The sequence below is a fragment of the Ranitomeya variabilis genome, chromosome 2 (genome assembly GCF_051348905.1).
Source record: "Ranitomeya variabilis isolate aRanVar5 chromosome 2, aRanVar5.hap1, whole genome shotgun sequence".
Taxonomy (NCBI): Eukaryota; Metazoa; Chordata; class Amphibia; order Anura; family Dendrobatidae; genus Ranitomeya; species Ranitomeya variabilis.
The window spans coordinates 162405643-162420678 of NC_135233.1; the positions used below are offsets into that span (position 1 = coordinate 162405643).

The window sequence follows — 15036 nt, forward strand, 5'->3', positions numbered from 1 at the left end:
CGGTACAGGCTTTCATTTGATATGTGACAAGACTAAGTTTATTTATATTTTGTTTTGGAGAAATCAAATTCAAAATTTTGATGTGCAATTGTGAAAAAAACGTATGTTTTAAAATTGTGAAAACATGCATGTATGTTAGTTGTGTTCTTGTTTATATTTGTACAGGGATTCAACTTGGGACCTACCAAATTTTTTTTTTTTAAGCCTTGAATCATTTGATTTTAGGATTGTGTGAGTTTCTTCCTTTCTTCTTATCAAATTACAACTTATTGAATTCAACATTTATATGACACAATGAAGTAACGCAAAAAAAACCCCAAAAACCGAAGTGCATCTTAATCATCATAACACAACTTGCTCAGCATTTTCAACCTGAATGCACTGAACAAGCCAAAAAAAAAAAGTGATCATATCCTCAAATGTGATTTTACTAATTATATGTTAACAACAAGAATAAAAGAACCAATATTTTTACCACCTATTTATACATGTAACAATTTTTTTCTATTATATCACTAAACATGTCATTTATGAAGTGTTTTAGAAGAATAGTCCAGTAGTTAAATCCTCGTTCTATAAAATATGAACTAATCAAACAATAGTAGGTTTTTAAACTGGCTTTTATCATCAATGTGTCCCTTCTAGTGGGTGAAATGTCATCTTGTCCATATGCGCTTACTAGCAATGGCCGTTTCCTTTTGTGTCAGAGTATGTGCGGCTGTCATGGTATTTGGCTTCACCTGAGTTAATATCTGATTTTTGTAAATTTTACAAATGTCTGGTTTTTTTGGATACACAAAGGATGGGGCTGTACCAGAAGGTGCAAAAAAGTCACTTCTACTTCTTCATTTTCACCATCTTTCACAGTAGCCGCCACCAGCACCAATCATATTCACAGGTCACATAACCAGATAGGTCATCCAGTGCCGATCTTGTGCCGCCTTCTACCACTTCATGGACTTCACGGTCTTTGTTTTTATTTCTGTGTCACTACGTGGGATGACAGTCCGTTATTGCTGAGTCCCTGTGATGGTTCTGCTTCCTGTAACCGATGTTATAACAAACTCTCCTCCTCTTCGTAATACTGGTTTGTACAATACATGAACTGGATGTTAAGAATATTTTTCTCCCTCCATTTTAACAGTTGCCTGGGTGTTAAGATTTGGTGTGAATATGGCCTGTGGAGGCCCGAGCTGCCGGCCGGTCATCTTCTCTGCATTCACTGTCTACCCCTGGTCATTCTCAGCCCTAACAAAGCTTCTCCTCTGTCCTCTCCTGCTTCTAAGCTGTAACATAATACAGTAATATCTAAAGATCTTGGATTATTTGGTAAATAAATAGACCCCACACTTCTAGACCACCGGCTGAACAGATCTGAATTGGAGATATTCGAACTGACACTGTAGTAGTTACATTTTTAAATATGATCCCATCACGATCCAAACTCGTGTTTTGGTACAGATGTGGCTAGGAGCATAGCAGGCACATGTGCAGGTTTTGAAACTTTCAAATTAAAAGTTTTTTTCTGAAATGTGTTTTAAAATGTTGCGTTCGCATAGGTAAAATATTAAAGATACTCCTGTGACATATCTGGTGAAAGCCTGTACAGTTCTGAGTAGAATGGTGTTTATTTTGTTTCTCCATCTTTTTTCTAGCCTGAGTTATGAGGAGAAATGTAAGTAAAGGCAGGCAACACCGAAATTCACACTTTTTCCGAACCTTGAAAATCAAATTAAAAAAAAAAATATCTAGAATTTTTTTTATTCACATTTTGCATTCTCTGACACTATTACCAAATAACAAAATCTCAAAAGAATTAAAAATTATAGGAGGTAAAAATCATTGGTTCACTTGACATGGAATGACCCTTCCATTTTCCCATTAGGGTTAGGGTTGGGGCTAAAGTTAGGATTACGGTTACAGTTGGGATTAGGGGTGTGTTAGGGGGTTTCCACTGTTTAGGCACATCAGGGGCTCTCCAAACGCGACATGGCGTCTGATCTCAATTCCAGCCAATTCTGCGTTGAAAAAGTCAAATGGCGCTCCTTCCCTTCCGAGCTCTGCCATGCGCCCAAACAGTGGTTTACCCCCACATATGGGGTATTGGCATACTCCGGACAAATTGCACAATAACTTTTGGGGTCCAATTTCTCCTGTTACCCTTCGGAAAATAAAAAGATTTGAATATGAAGTAAATTTTTTGTGAAAAGAAGTTAAATGTTCATTTTTTTTTTTTAAGCATTCCAAAAATTCCTGTGAAGCACCTGAAGGGTTAATAAACTTTGAATGTGGTTTTGCGCACCTTGAGGGGTGCAGTTTTTAGAATGGTGTCACTTTTGGGTATTTTCTATCATAGAGACCCCTCAAAGTGACTTAGTGTGAGGTGGTCTCTAAGAAAAAATAATAAAAAAAATAGTGTTCTAAAAATGAGAAATCGCTGGTCAACTTTTAACCCTTATAACTCCCTAACAAAAAAAAAAATATGTTGGTTCCAAAATTGTGCTGATGTAAAGTAAACATGTGGGAAATGTTACTTATTAAGTATTTTGTGTGACATATCTCTGTGATTAAAGGGCATACAAATTCTAAGTTGGAAAATTTCAAAATTTTCCGTTTTTTTATTTCAAAATAAACGCAAGTCATATCAAAGAAATATTACCACTATCATGAAGTACAATATGTAACGAGAAAACAATGTCAGAATCACCGGGATCCGTTGAAGCGTTCCAGAGTTAAAACCTCATAAAGGGACAGTGGTCAGAATTGTAAAAATTGGCCCGGTCATTAACATGCAAACTACCCTTGGGGGTAAAGGGGTTAATCGGTAAACAGCATAACGAGGAAAAAAAACAAAAACCGCCAGAAGTATTTTCTTTTGGTTGCCACAACTTAATAAAAGTCCAAAAGTACAACTTGCCCGGCAAAAAACAAGCCCTCCCACAGCCATATTGACCGAAAAATCATCCTGACTCCGCCCCTCCCCTTTGCCAGGCACTTTCAGGGACTCAAGACTTGTGCAGACAAAATTGTCCTCCTGTTTCTACAATTTTTATTCCTTTCTAGAGAAAAGAAACAATATATGCAGCCTGCAGACACAGAATGGGATTGTAGGGATAAACCGTAATTGGAACTGTAACTAATGTTATGATCTACCGTATTTTGCGGATTGTAAAGCCATGTGCACACGTTCAGGATTTTTAGAGTTTTTCGCGTTTTTTCACGATAAAAACGCGAAAAAAACCGCTAACATATGCCTTTTATTATTTACAGTGTATTCCGCATTTTTTGTGCAAAAGTTGCGATTTTTTCCGAGAAAAAAATCGCATCGCGGAAAAAAAAGCGACATGTTCATTAAAAATGCGGAATTGCGGGGATTCCGCACACCTAGGAGTCCATTGATCTGCTTACTTCCCGCACGGGGCTGTGCACACCATGCAGGAAGTAAGCAGATCATGTGCGGTTGGTACCCAGGGTGGAGGAGAGGAGACTCTCCTCCACAGACTGGGCACCATATAATTGGTCAAAAATAAAAGAATTAAAATAAAAAATAGTCCTATACTCACCTTCGATGTCCCCCGCAGTGTTCCCGCCTCACCGCTGCATGCTGCCGCTTCGGTTCCTATAGCTGGTGTGCGGTGAAGGACCTGTGATGACGTCACTGTCTTGTGATTGGTCGTGAGCAGTCATGTGACCGCGACGTCATGGAAGGTCCTGCGCGCACACACCAGCTATAGGAAGAGGAACGGACGCCGCTGAGGAGATCGTCTGGGTGAGTATAAGCATTTTTTTATTATTACTATTTTTAACCCCTTCATGACCCACCCTATTTTGGCCTTAATGACCTTGCCGTTTTTTGAAATTCTGACCAGTGTCCCTTTATGAGGTAATAACTCAGGAACGCTTCAACAAATCCTAGCGATTCTGAGATTGTTTTTTCGTGACATATTGGGCTTCATGTTAGTGGTAAATTTAGGTCGATAATTTCTGAGTTTATTTGTAAAAAAAAAACGGAAATTTGGCGAAAATTTTGAAAATTTCGCAATTTTCACATTTTGAATTTTTATTCTGTTAAACCAGAGAGTTATGTGACACAAAATAGTTAATAAATAACATTTCCCACATGTCTACTTTACATCAGCACAATTTTGGAAACAAATGTTTTTTTTGCTAGGAAGTTATAAGGGTTAAAATTTGACCAGTGATTTCTCATTTTTACAACAAAATTTACAAAACCATTTTTTTTAGGGACCACCTCACATTTGAAGTCAGTTTGAGGGTTCTATATGGCTGAAAATACCCAAAAGTGACACCATTCTAAAAACTGCACCCCTCAAGGTGCTCAAAACCACATTCAAGAAGTTTATTAACCCTTCAGGTGTTTCACAGCAGCAGAAGCAACATGGAGGGGAAAAATTAACATTTAACTTTTTAGTCACAAAAATGATCTTTTAGCGAATTTTTTTTTATTTTCCCAAGGGTAAAAGGAGAAACTGGACCACGAACGTTGTTGTCCAATTTGTCCTGAGTACGCTGATACCTCATATGTGGGGGTAAACCACTGTTTGGGCGCACGGCAGGGCTCGGAAGGGAAGGAGCGCCATTTGACTTTTTCAATGAAAAATTGGCTCCAATCTTTAGCGGACACCATGTCACGTTTGGAGAGCCCCTGTGTGCCTAAACATTGGAGCTCCCCCACAAGTGACCCCATTTTGGAAACTAGACCCCCCAAGGAACTTATCTAGAAGCATAGTGAGCACTTTAAACCCCAGGTGCTTCACAAATTGATCCGTAAAAATGAAAAAGTACTTTTTTTTCACACAAAATTTCTTTTAGCCTCAATTTTTTCATTTTCACATGGGCAACAGGATAAAATGGATCCTAAAATTTGTTGGACAATTTCTCCTGAGTACACCGATACCTCATATGTGGGGGCAAACCACTGTTTGGGTGCACGGCAAGGCTCAGAATGGGAGGCGTGCCATTTGACTTTTTGAATGGAAAGTTAGCTCCAATCGTTAGCGGACACCATGTCGCGTTTGGAGAGCCCCTGTGTGCCTAAACATTGGAGCTCCCCTACAAGTGAGCCCATTTTGGAAACTAGACCCCCCCAAGGAACTTATCTAGAAGCATAGTGAGCACTTATAACCCCCAGGTGCTTCACAGAAGTTTATAACGCAGAGCCGTGAAAATAAAAAATAATTTTTCTTTCCTCAAAAATGATTTTTAGCCCAGAATTTTTTATTTTCCCAAGGGTAATAGGAGAAATTGGACCCCAAATGTTGTTGTCCAGTTTGTCCTCAGTACGATGATACCCCATATGTGGGGGTAAACCACTGTTTGGGCGCACGGCAGGGCTCGGAAGGGAAGGCACGCCATTTGGCTTTTTGAATGGAAAATTAGCTCCAATCATTAGCGGACACCATGTCGCGTTTGGAGAGCCCCCGTGTGCCTAAACATTGGAGCTCCCGCACAAGTGACCCCATTTTGGAAACTAGACCTCCCAAGGAACTAATCTAGATGTGTGGTGAGCACTTTGAACCCCCAAGTGCTTCACAGAAGTTTATAACGCAGAGCCATGAAAATAAATAATTTTTCTTTTCTCAAAAATGATTTTTTAGCCCACAATTTTCTATTTTCCCAAGGGTAACAGGAGAAATTGGACCCCAAAAGTTGTTGTCCAGTTTCTCCTGAGTACGCTGATACCCCATATGTGGGGGTAAACCACTGTTTTGGCACACGTCGGTGTTAGGAAGAGAAGTAGTGGTGTTTTGAAATGCAGACTTTGATGGAATGCTCTGCGGGTGTCAGGTTGCGTTTGCAGAGCCCCTGATGTGCCTAAACAGTAGGAACTCCCCACAAGTGACTCCATTTTGGAAACTAGACCCCCAAGGGAACTTATCTAGATGTGTGGTGAGCACTTTGAACCCCCAAGTGCTTCACAGAAGTTTATAACGCAGAGCCGTGAAAATAATAAATGTGTTTCCTTTCCTCAAAAATATTTTTTTAGCCCAGAATTTTTTATTTTTGCAAGGGTAACAGGAGAAATTTGACCCCAAAGTTGTTGTCCAGTTTCTCCTGAGTACGCTGATACCCCATATGTGGGGGTAAACCACTGTTTGGGCACATGCCGGGGCTCGGAAGGGAAGTAGTGACGTTTTGGAATGCAGACTTTGATGGAATGGTCTGCGGGCATCAGGTTACGTTTGCAGAGCCCCTGATATGCCTAAACAGTAGAAACCCCCCATAAGTGACCCCATTTTGGAAACTAGACCCCCGAAGGAACTTATCTAGATGTGTGGTGACCACTTTCAACCACCAAGTGCTTCACAGAAGTTTATAACGCAGAGCCGTGAAAATAAAAAATAATTGTTCTTTCCTCAAAAATTATGTTTTAGCAAGTAATTTTTTATTTTTGCAAGGGTAACAGGAGAAATTGGACCCCAACAGTTGTTGCCCAGTTTGTCCTGAGTACGCTGGTACCCCAAATGTGGGGGTAAACCACTGTTTGGGCGCACGTCGGGGCTTGGAAGGGAGGGAGCACCATTTGACTTTTTGAACGCAAGATTGGCTGGAATCAATGGTGGCACCATGTTGCGTTTGGAGACCCCTGATGTGCATAAACAGTGGAAACCCCTCAATTCTAACTTCAACACTAACCCCAACACACCCCTAATCCTAATCCCAACTGTAGCCATAACCCTAATCACAACCCTAACCCCAACACACCCCTAACCACAACCCTAACCGCAACACACCCGTAACCCTAATTCCAACCCTAATCCTAACCCTAATCCCAACCCTACCCACAACTGTAACCCCAACGCACCCCTAACCCTAACCACAAGCCTAATCTTAACCCTATTTCCAACCCTAGCCCTAATTCCAACCCTAACTCTAATTCCAACCCTAACCCTAAGGCTATGTGCCCACGTTGCGGATTCGTGTGAGATTTTTCCGCACGATTTTTGAAAAATCTGCAGGTAAAAGGCACTGCGTTTTACCTGCGGATTTACAGCAGATTTCCAGTGTTTTTTTGTGCGGATTTCACCTGCGGATTCCTATTGAGGAACAGGTGTAAAACGCTTTCACAAAGAATTGACATGCTGCGGAAAATACAACGCAGTGTTTCTGCACGGAATTTTCCGCACCATGGGCACAGCGGATTTGGTTTTCCATAGGTGTACATGGTACTGTAAACCTGATGGAAAACTGCTACGAATTCGCAGCGGCCAATCCGCTGCGGATCCGCGGCCAATCCGCTGCGGATCCGCGGCCAATCCGCTGCGGATCCGCAGCCAAATCCGAACTGTGTGCACATGCCATAACCCTAACCCTACCCCTACCCGTAACCCTAACCCTACCCCTAGTTCTAACCCTAACCCTAGTGGAAAAAAAATATATATATATTTTCTTTATTTTATTATTGTCCCTACCTATGGGGGTGATAAAGGGGGGGGTTAATTTATTATTTTTTTATTTTGATCGCTGTGATAGAACCTATCACAGCGATCAAAATGTACTTTTAACGAACCTGCCGACTGGCAGATTCGGCGGGCGCACTGAGCATGCGCCCGCCATTTTGGAAGATGGCGGCGCCCAGCGAGGAGGCGGACGGACACCGGGAGCCTCGGTGAGTATAAGGGGGGGGGGGGGGGGGTGGGGAGATCGGGGCCCGGGGGGGGGGGGGCGTCGGAGCACAGGAGGGTGGCATAGCAGCACGGGGGGGAGCGGGCAGGAGCACGGGGCAGCGGAGCACAGGACCGAGGGGAGCGGAGCACAGATCGGTCGCTTGGGGGGGCGATCGGTGGGGTGGGGGGGGGGGTCACATTAGTGTTTCCAGCCATGGCCGATGATATTGCAGCATCGGCCATGGCTGGATTGTAATATTTCACCAGTTTTTCAGGTGAAATATTACAAATCGCTCTGATTGGCAGTTTCACTTTCAACAGCCAATCAGAGCGATCGTAGCCACGGGGGGGTGAAGCCACCCCCCCTGGGCTGAAGCACCACTCCCCCTGTCTCTGCAGATCGGGTGAAATCGGAGTTAACCCCTTCACCCGATCTGCAGGGACGCGATCATTCCATGACGCCACATAGGCGTCATGGGTCGGATTGGCACGGGTTTTCATGACGCCTACGTGGCGTCATGGGTCGGGAAGGGGTTAAACATTCTATCTTTTACTATAGATGCTGCATAAGCAGCATCTATAGTAAAAAGTTGGTCACACTTGTCAAACAGTATGTTTGACAAGTGTGACCAACCTGTCAGTCAGTTTTCCAAGCGATGCTACAGATCGCTTGGAAAACTTTAGCATTCTGCAAGCTAATTACGCTTGCAGAATGCTAAAAAAAACGCGAAAAAAAAACGCAAAAAAAAAAAAATGCGGATTTCTTGCAGAAAATTTCCGGTTTTCTTCAGGAAATTTCTGCAAGAAATCCGGACGTGTGCACATACCCTCAGACGCACCCCAAATTTTGAGGATAAAAACAGGAACAAACAGCAACTTTTTTTTAATAAAATGGTGGTGCTTCTTATAATCCATGAGTCTTATTGCTAACCGGGGGTGGTCCCAGGGTCGCTGCTGGAGGAAGCAAGAGTGGAGCATTGCTGCAGGCTGGGAACGGGGAGTGTTCGGTGGTGCGGGGCCTCTGATGACATTTTGTGAAAGCCCAGAGCCCCCGAACTTGCATGGTTTACTATGTGGTGAACTCCGGGAAAATGGCTGGCAGGGGAGGCGCACGCGCAGATGGAGATCTTGGCAAAGTTGCGTCTTATAATCCGAAAAATACGGTATTTTACTATTGGATTAAACAATGCTGTAGGGAAACCTTTTTTTTTTTTTTAAGGAACAGCTGAGAATCTTGAACAATTTCACTTTATAATTTACCTTACAGGTACAGTTGCTGACACCCCAAACAATGAATGGAAGCAAATATTAAAATTGTACATTACCTCAAAATATGGATTTCAAGGTATATACAGCTCTGGCAAAAAGTAAGAGACCACTGCAAAATTTTCAGTTTGTCTGATTTTTCTCTTTATAGATATATTTTTGAGTAAAATGTAAATTTTTCTTTTATTAGTCTATAAACTTCTGACAACATGTCTTCGAAGTTCCAAGCAATACATTTTGGGTTTTTTTTTCTGAAAAGGAGAAATGGTCAAAATTTGAAAAAAATAAAAAGTGCTTTCAGACCTCAAATAATGCAAAGAAAACAAGTTCATAATCATTTAGAAACAACAATACTAATGTTTTAACTTAGGAAGAGTTCAGAAATCAATATTTTGTGGAATAATCATTCTCCCGCTGGAAAAAACAGTTCTCAGAGTTGGGGAACATTGCCTGAGCAGAAGGAATCAACTTTTTCCAGGATAACCTTGTATGCGGCTTGATTCATCCGTCCTTCGCAAAGATTAACCTGCCCAATTCCAGCCTTGCTGAAGCATCCCCAGATCATCACAGATCTTCCACCAAATTTCAGAGTGGGTACAAGACACTGTAGCTTGTACGTCTCTCCAGGTCTTTGTCTAACCATTAGATGACCAGGTGTTGGGCAAAGCTGAAAATTAGTCTCATCAGAGAAGATTACCTTACTCCAGTCCTCTATGGTCCAATCCTTATGGTCTTTGGCAAACTTCAGCCTGGCTCTCCTTTGCTTCTCATTGATTACATTTATTTTTTTTAGCTTTACATGACTTGAGCCCTGCCTCCAGGAGCCTGTTACGAACTGTTCTTGATGTGCACTTCACCCCAGCTGCCATTTCTTTTTTGTAGGTCACTTGATGTCATCCTGCGGTTGCTGAGTGACATTCAAATAAGATGACGGTCATCCCGGTCAGTGGAGAGTTGTTTTCACCCTCTGCTGGTCTCTAGCTTTGTTGTCCCCAATATCTGCTGCTTGACTTTGTTGTAATGGACTGCCGTCTTAGAAATTTTAAGGATGGAGGCAACATGACGCTCACTGAATCCCTCTGCTAGTAAAGCCAGAACTGAGCCCTTTTCCTCACTGAAGACTTTTCTTTTCAACTCCTTTGGCATGGTTAAATGTTATTTTCATTCCTATTACGTTTGGGTTATTACTAGCACTTGTTTTGCCATCCAGCTTGACCTATTCCTATTACAAGACAATTCTGAACAACACATCAGTGATTTTTTATTCTTTCCTTCGTTAAATAAGATTTGGTTCAGGTGATCTCCTAATCAGAAGCACATTAAGTAGAAGGAGGTGTACTCTGGTTAGAATTCAACTGACACTGGAACGGAATGGCTGTCAGACATGTAGAGAAGCTGATCTTTATAAAACTGTGCAGTGGTCTCAATTTTTGCCAGCTGTATATAAAAAAAAATCTAAAATAAAAAAACGTGAAAGCAAATATGAATTTAAGCAGCTGATATATACATACCTCTGCCTGATCTGGTCCAGCTTGGATGGGTCTGAAATGATCACTTGTACTCCAAGCTTCATTTTAGTTTTCTGCAGACTAAAGTCCAGGCAAGCAATTTTTGCATTTGTGATCCTCTTACTCATTCCTTGAATCAGAGAAACAAGTTGTTTCAGGCTAACACTACATTCTCATATTCAGCCAAGTATAAGTGTTATTAACCTCCATTTCAAAAATCAAACCTATAAAATTCTGTTAAGACATCCCCAGAAACAGCACAAATCAAGTATCAGTACATTATATGTAACGTTTCAGACAATGATCCTTAAAGAAAGCCTGTCACCGTGAATTTGAAGTTTAATCTGCAAGCACATGTTATAGACCAGGGGGATCCGAGTAGATTGAAATACAGTTATGTGAAAAAAGATTCAGTATAATCGATGTTTTCATCATTTAATTTTCTGGGATTTTTGGTCCAGGGGGCGGTCATATCAGGGACTGACAGCTTTCTTTATATGTGTGTATACGATATAGCTGCCAGTCACTGATAGAACAGCCCACAGGGCCCAAAATCCCAGAAAATTAAATGATGAAAACAAGTCATACTGAATCTTTTCTCACAAAATATATCAATCTGCTCAGCTTCTCATGGTGCCTGCAGATCTGACTACACTTTAATTTTGACAAGCTCTCTTTAAAAATGAGCTGGTCAGATGGTTTCATCCACTCAGTGTTTATACGTAACCTTTGGAAACATGCTCCTACAACTCCACCACCCACAACTATACCACCCCACATCCCCTCTACTCTCCAACTCATTCTGAATAAGGCAGCCAGGGTCGTATTTCTGTCCAGTCACTACAGCGATACTACCACCACCCTGTGCCAGTCATTGCACTGTTTACCCATCAGCTACAGTAAAAAGTTCTCTCTCACCCACAAAGCTCTCCACAGTTCTGCACCATCCATCACACCAACCTGTGCTCTCCGTTCTGCAACTAATCTAAGATTAACATCCTCCACAATCTGAACCTTGCACTGACATTTTCTAGAATGTACTACACCAATCAGATAAATACCTAGCCCTTTTTTTTTTTTTTTTTTTTTTTTTTTTTTTAAGCTTGCCTTAAAAACATTTTTTTAGAGAGGCCAATCCGCTATCTTTACTGATCTAACCCTTCCCTGTTCTAAAGTTTCCTGAGAACCTGGTCTCTCTTATTCATCTGTCTCTATATCCTCCATATCACTTGGTAACAGTACTTAGATATTAGCTGATGACCGGATCATGCAACTTTATGTCATAACCCATATTTATTATAGAGATGACTGCACCATACATGACAAGCTCTTTTAGCATATCAAGTACCCCATTTCCTTGTAGAATGTAAACTTGTGAGCAGGACCCTCACTGCTACTATAACTGTGGAACATCTTTATTGTCAGGACATGTCAGCCTTGTCAACTGCTGGGGAACATACTGGCGAAATATAAATAAAATGAATATTCATGTGTAAAAATGTAACAGTCTCCTACAACAAATATTTGGAAATTACACTGACTAGAAGGCATAAGCGTGTGCAAAAACTGTAAAGCGTAGCGGAATATGTTAGTGCTATATAAAAATAGAGATTATTATTATATTAAAAGCAGATATTTATGTTGAATAGCAATGAAAGCATTTAAATAGGTGACCACTTAATGCTACGTCCAGTACATTTGGGAAAAAAACACAAATGTGCCACTTAATATATCATATCAGATCCTAATTCTTACCCTGAAAGATCATCTTCGGTGCAAACTGTTCTCATTCATCCTTTACTGAACACGGCCACTGACTGAAGGGCATGAGACCCAACAACCAACAGCAGCCCCTGATAAAAACCACTGTGTATTGAAAATTTGCATATTTGCAGTGTTTTTTTTTTTTCAATTGGGTCACATACCCCTCTATGAGCATCCATGTTAGGGGGCAGAAAGACGGCTGTATTTCTTATGTGCGGATTGCATTTGAATCCTCGTTAGTGATAGTCGTCTCTCCTGACCCGAGAATGACAGCTGCATAGAAATACATCACACTGTCATGGTCAAGTCAGGAAAGGTGCCGTGCCAGTCCGTGCACTGCAATGCGATCCTAACAAGAGAAATAGGACAGTGTCTGCACCCTAAAAGGACAGGATTGCAATACAGAAGACCAACAGCATTACTCCATCCAGAGTCAACACATCTCCACTAAACATAGGACGCATGAAAACAAGTTATATTAATATTATAGTCACCTTGTGAGCCCACAGTGCAGTTCAGCGCATACCCATTAACAAGAATGCTCTCTTTCTGGCTCCGACCATGAGCTTTAAGCACATTAATGGAGTTAATTGGGTAACGGGCTTGACCCTTTGGATCCACATATTTCACAGCAAGTGCAGCATCGACAACCATAGAAGAAAAGAAGTCGCTATCACTGAGCAAACAAGTCAAGGATCAAAGACTGATCGGGCAAAGCTTGTATTATAGGAGCTAACCATCTGAAGTCCTAAAACATGCAGCCATGTTAAATGAAGACGAAAAATTCCTATAGATGACCAAGTGGCTACATCACTTGTCAGAAACCATTATCTGAATATAATTAGCTGTTAAGAATGACTGCCATAATGCCAGCATTGTCTGTGATTGCACCCAGAAAACATGGCAAAGGATACACTCCAATGATTTTAGAAGACATAGAAGTCTTAGCAGCATTAAGAAGACAGTCCTTCCCGAGCTCATCAGTGTTCATAGTGAGGTTTTCATTGATGTATCTAACAGCTTCTCTATAAGAGAAAAAAAGAAAAAACATTACATTTCAAAAAAGAGCAAGAATTGTAACATATTGGTTGTATATATTAAGACGTTCATAGACACGCATGTGAAGGGAAAGGATAGGAGGTTTAGAGCTACACTTTTGAAATATATATATTTTTAACATATACAGTCATGGCTGAAAGTGTTGTCACCCTTGAAATTGTCGCATTTCTGCCATAACATTATTGAAATTACATATTTTGTTATACACTTGTTTATTTCTTTTGTGTTATTGGAACAAAACCCACCAGAAAAAAAGGCAAATTGAATATCACTTCACACACAACCTCAAAGTTGGGCTGGACAAAAATGTTGGCACCTTTCCAAAATTGTGGATAAACAACTTTGTTTCAAAAATGTGGTGCTCGTTCAAACTCACCTGTGGCAATATGAAAATCATACCTCAAACCAGATACAAAGGGAAGAGTGCCACACTAAGCACGGATAACAAAGAGAGGAAAACTGAGTACGGTACTTGAAAACCAAAATTGTTGAAAAATCATCATCTGAAGATTACAAGTTCATTTTGAGAGATCTTGATGTTCCTATATCCACAGTGTGCAACATAATTAAGAAGTTTACAGAGATGAAGAAAGCTTGTTGGTTAAGCACATTCTACTGTTTACTGAAACTAGAATGAGGCCTACGAAGAAAAGAACACAGTACCTACAGTCAAATATGGTGGAGGTTTAAATATGTTTAGCTGCGTCTGGCAGTGGGTGCCTTGACTGTTTGTAATACATCATGAAATGGGAAAAACGGATTATGGGCTGCAATGTAGTGCCCAGTGTCAGAAAGCTGGGTTTGCGTCTTAGGCAATGGGTCTTCCAGCAGGGCAAGAACTCCAAAAATGGATGGAAACAATGTGCTGGAGAGCTCTGACGTTGCCTGCAATGAGACCAGATCTAAATCACTTTGAAAGCCTGTTGAAAGATCTTAAAATTACTGTTGGGAGAAGACACCCTTCAAATATGAGAGATTTGGAGCAGTTTACAAAAGAAAAGTGGTCCAAAATTCCAGTTGAGAGGTTTAAGTAGTAACTGATTGCTGTTAATTATTCCATTGTTATGATCCTAGTGGCAAGGATCGCAGGTCGGACTAGCTAAGTAACTGAACAGACTACTAGCTCTGGGGAAGTGGTAACTAGATTGACCGCAACCTGATCCTATCCGCAAACAACTATAGGCAGCCGTGGAACGTTACCTAAAAAATCCTAGATGTCTCGTCACAGCCTGAGAAACTGACTATTCCTGGAGGGAAAGTAAGTCCTCACTTGCCTCAGTGGAAGACCCCAAAGATATAGATTAGCCCCCCACAAATATTAACGGTGAGTTAAGGGGAAAGCACAAACGCAGAGATGAAATCAGATTTAGCAAATGAGGCCCGCTAATACTAGATAGCAGAAAATAGGAAGGAAACTGTGCGGTCAATAAAAAACCCTATTCAAAATATCCACGCAGAGATTGCTCGAGCCCCCGCACCAACTAACGGTGTGGGGGAAGCAACTCCATACCTCAGAGCTTACCAGCAAAAAGAAATCACATGTTAGCAAGCTGGACTAGACTCATCATACACAGAAATCATATTGCAGGCAGATGAGCAAAAAATATTCAAACAGAACTTAGCTTATCCTGAAGAGGCAGAAAACGAGATAATCAGGAGTAATCAGAATAGCACTGAATACATTGACAGCCGGCAACAAGTGGGAGTGAAGCAGAGCTAAATAGGAGCCTCCCTGGTGAATAACGAGGCAGCTGATCCAGCAGACCCGCAGGATAATAAACCAAACCACCAGGGGGAGCCAAAAAACCAAA

At 41.2% G+C, this 15036-nt stretch overlaps 1 protein-coding gene across 2 annotated transcripts in view; it reads right to left on the reverse strand.

The window, feature by feature from the left end:
- Positions 1-15036, reverse strand: part of LOC143804732 (T-complex protein 1 subunit alpha) — a 72063-nt gene that overhangs the window by 21916 nt on the left and 35111 nt on the right. For both annotated transcript variants that reach the window (XM_077283121.1, XM_077283122.1), the window contains 3 exons: positions 13081-13191; positions 12661-12842; positions 10406-10532 (listed from right to left, as the gene is read on the reverse strand). In XM_077283121.1, the coding sequence (XP_077139236.1) occupies positions 10406-10532; positions 12661-12842; positions 13081-13191 (420 nt within the window). The remainder of the gene's footprint in view (positions 1-10405; positions 10533-12660; positions 12843-13080; positions 13192-15036) is intronic.